We start from the raw sequence: 3,728 nt of genomic DNA, 5'->3' as shown, positions 1-3,728 counted from the left end.
GACTTCTGGATGGACCCGAGCTCAGGGCCGCGGTGGCCTAGCCCTTCAGACTGCGGGTGAAGTCGGGCGGCGTCCGAGCCGGGAAACATGGGGCTGGATGGGTTCCTTGGCTTAGGGGGCGAACTCAGGGCCTGGGCTTAAGGCGGGGCGGGGCCTTGGGCAACCTAGGACAGGCAGCCTAGGCTTGACCTGGGTGTGGGAGAGCCCTGGCGGGAGCGGGACCCATGGCCCTCCCATGCGCCCCGCCCTCACAACCCGCCCCTCGCCCTCCCGCCCACAGCGCGCGAGGCGGGCAGCGCGGTCGAGGCCGAAGAGCTGGTGAAGAGTGGTCTGGCGTGGGAGCCGCATGCCAACGACACGCGGGAGGAGGCCGGCCTGCCAGCAGCTGGGGACGATGAGACCTCGTGGATGGCGCCCGGCGGCGCCAGAGGGCCCGAGGAGGTGCTGCAGACATCGGTTGCAGTGACCGGTACCACCTGGCTAGAGGCTGACAGCCCAGGCCTGGGCGGAGTGACCGCAGAGGCTGGCAGTGGTGATGCCCAGGCCCTTCCAGCCACGCTCCAGGCTCCTGTCGAGGCCCTCGGGCAGTCATCAATGGTCCCCACCACTCCTGAGGCTGCAGAGGCCAGTGGACCACCCTCCCCCACCCCTGGCGACAAGCTGAGCCCAGCTCCTGAGCTCCCCAAGGAGAGTCCTTTGGAGGTTTGGCTGAATCTAGGAGGCAGCACACCCGACCCTCAAGGGCCAGAGCCAACTTCCCCCTTTCAGGGCACACCGGAGGCCCAACCAGCATCAGATATAATTGACATCGACTACTTCGAAGGATTGGATGGTGAGGGTCGTGGTGCAGACCTGGGGAGCTTCCCAGGGTCACCAGGAACCTCTGAGAGCCACCCTGATACTGAGGGAGAGACCCCCTCTTGGAGCCTGCTTGACTTATATGATGACTTCACCCCCTTTGACGAATCTGATTTCTACCCCACCACATCCTTTTATGATGACTTGGATGAAGAAGAGGAAGAAGAGGAAGATGACAAAGATACAGTGGGAGGTGGAGACCTGGAAGATGAAAATGACCTCCTAGTGCCCACTGGGAAGCCTGCTCTGGGGCCTGGGACAGGCCAGCCTACCAGTCGGTGGCATGCTGTTCCTCCTCAGCATACTCTAGGGATGGTCCCTGGCAGCAGCATCGCCCTCAGGCCCCACCCAGGAGAGCCAGGCAGAGACCTGGCCTCAAGCGAAAATGGCACTGAATGCCGCAGTGGCTTTGTGCGGCATAATGGCTCCTGCCGGTCAGTGTGCGACCTCTTCCCAAGTTACTGTCACAATGGCGGCCAGTGCTACCTGGTGGAGAACATAGGGGCCTTCTGCAGGTAAGGGCGTGGCAGGCAGGTTCACAGGGACTTGTAAAAGAGTGCTTGAAGAGTGTATGTGAGATAGACACAGCAAAGAGGGCAATGTGACAGGCACAACTTCCAAGAGGTTGTACAGTCATAGGATTCCCAGGTCAAGAAATACTTGCTCAGGTTTCCTTTAAAGAATTATTTCTTAAAATGTACATACTGTGATCTCATCACTGGGAGAGGTTCCTCAGAAATAAGATTGTAAATCGGGCTCGGTGGCTCAGCCTGTAATCTGGCGCCTTGGGAGGCCGAGGTGAGTGGATTGCCTGAGCCTGTGGGTTCGAGACCCACCTGGGCAATTTGGCGAGATCTCATCTCTACAATAAATCAAAAAATTAGCCGGGCGTGGTAGCACGCACCTGTAGTTCCAGCTACTTGTAAGGCTGAGGCAGAAGGATCACCGGAGCCCAGCAGGTTGAGGCTGCGGTAACCATGAGTGGCCACTGCACTCCAGTCTGGGCGACAGAGTGAGACTCCAACTCAAAAAAAAATAAAGAAAGAAAGAAATAAGATTGTATATTTTCTGTAAGTGTTGTGTCCTTAACCAAACTACTCAATTATAAAGGCAAAAATGAACGGACTTCTCTAAGGTTTTAGACAGAGGCCTTTGCTGAGTTGCAGGGTTTCTGTTGGAGGATACTGGCTGTACTAGTAAAAAGGGTAGGTCCAGCCGGGTTTGGTGGCTCACACCTATAATCCCAGCACTTTGGGAGGCCAGGGAGGGAAGATTGCTTGATCTCTGGAGTTTGAAACCAGCCTGTGCAACATAGCAAGACCTTATCTCTACAAAAAAAAAAATCAAAAAATTAACTGGGCATGGCGGTGTGTACCCGTAGTCCCAGCTACTCAGGAGGCTGAGGTAGAAGGATCGCCTGAGCCCAGGAGAGGATGCAGTGAACCATGATCATGCCACGGCACTCCAGCCTGGGCAGTAGAGTGAGACCCCGATTCAAAAAGAAAAAGAGTAGGTCAATAAACCTACCCTGTAGAGTAAAGATAGCTGCCGATCACTGCCTTCAAGCCATATGTATGGCACGAGGAGGACCGGGTCTTCTGGAAGGGAATGTAAAGTCAAAGTGAGGACCTTCTTGGGAGCAGCCACTCAAACAGGTAAAATCAAGCTGAGAGCCTTTCTTCATGTTGCAGATTGGAAGTGTTTCTTGACTTTGGCAGGTAGCTTTTTTCTCTCTACTTTGATGTTTGTCTATCTTGGGATACCAAGTCCATAATGCTTTTAAAGACTCAGAAAGCTGAGGGTCCCTAGGGGCATTGTCTGCAGGCACCCTCCCATGCCTCATCAGTAATTACCCCATTCACTTCACTCTTAGGAACTGCCCTCACAGTGACCATTTAACTTGCTGGAAAACCCACAGCCTGACTCTGGAAGAATTCCAAGTCAGGAGTGATCTGGTGATTTGCTTGTTACCATATTTCTTTTTTCTTTTCTTTTTTTTTTTTCTTTTTTTTATTTTTGAGTTGGAGTCTGGCTCTGTCACCCAGGCTGGAATGCGGTGGGGCATACTCATAGCCACCACAGCCTTGACCTGCTGGGCTCCGGCGATCCTTTCACCTCAGCCTTCCAAGTAGCTAGAACTACAAACACGTGCCACTACACCTGGCTAATTTTTTGATTTATTGTAGAGATGAGATCTCACTAAGTTGCCCAGGCTGGTCTCGAACCCTTGGGCTCAAGCAATCCTCTCACCTCGGCCTCCCAAACTGCTGGGATTATAGGCGTGAGCCATCGTGCGTGGCCCATCGCCATATTTCATAGGCCCTAAAAGTGGCATAGGGCCCTCAGACTCCTTTGAGACTTATTTCTACTGGTCCTTAGTGGAGCATTTCTGTTATCTGGGTGTCTCTTTTTCAAGTGTTGCTATTGTTGCTTCTTTCCTTGTTCTTTTTTGAATGTATGAAGAATCTAGGTTCCTTAGGTCTTGATGTACTGACAGGTGAATAACATATAGAAAACAATGAATATTGTGCCCTTAGCATTCAAACTTGAGTTTCCTTTTCGTTCTATGGAGTTGTTTTTTTCTTTTTTTTTTTTTTGGTTTTTTTTTGAGTTGCAGTCTCACTCTGTCACCCAGACTGGAGTACAGTGGCCACTCCCGGCCACCGCAGCCTCGACTTGCTGGGCTCCGGCGATCCTTCCGCCTCAGCCTTCCAAATAGCTAGAACTACAGGTGCGTGCTACCACACCTGGTTAATTTTTGATTTATTGTAGAGATGAGGTCTCGTCAGGTTGCCCAGGCGGGTCTCAAACCCGCAGGCTCAGGCAATCCACTCACCTCAGCCTCCCAAAGCACTGGGATTACAGGCTGA

General features: G+C 52.8%; 1 protein-coding gene across 3 annotated transcripts in view; it reads left to right on the top strand.

Annotated features, from left to right (window-relative positions):
- The first annotated feature begins 190 nt into the window (after window positions 1-190).
- Window positions 191-3,728, top strand: part of CSPG5 (chondroitin sulfate proteoglycan 5) — a 15,432-nt gene continuing 11,894 nt past the window's right edge. For 2 of the 3 annotated variants that reach the window (XM_021719184.1, XM_008071319.2), the window contains exon 1: window positions 287-1,373. In XM_021719184.1, the coding sequence (XP_021574859.1) occupies window positions 409-1,373 (965 nt within the window). In that variant the 5' untranslated portion in view covers window positions 287-408. Of the gene's footprint in view, window positions 1,374-3,728 lie in introns of all 3 variants that reach the window. The other variant, XM_008071320.2, reaches the window with a different exon arrangement.

The sequence above is a fragment of the Carlito syrichta genome, unplaced genomic scaffold (assembly GCF_000164805.1).
Source record: "Carlito syrichta isolate Samal-C Ts95f unplaced genomic scaffold, Tarsius_syrichta-2.0.1 Scaffold314290, whole genome shotgun sequence".
Lineage (NCBI taxonomy): Eukaryota > Metazoa > Chordata > Mammalia > Primates > Tarsiidae > Carlito > Carlito syrichta.
Note: the sequence above shows the minus strand (reverse complement) of the source record. Positions and strands in the feature narration are given on the sequence as shown.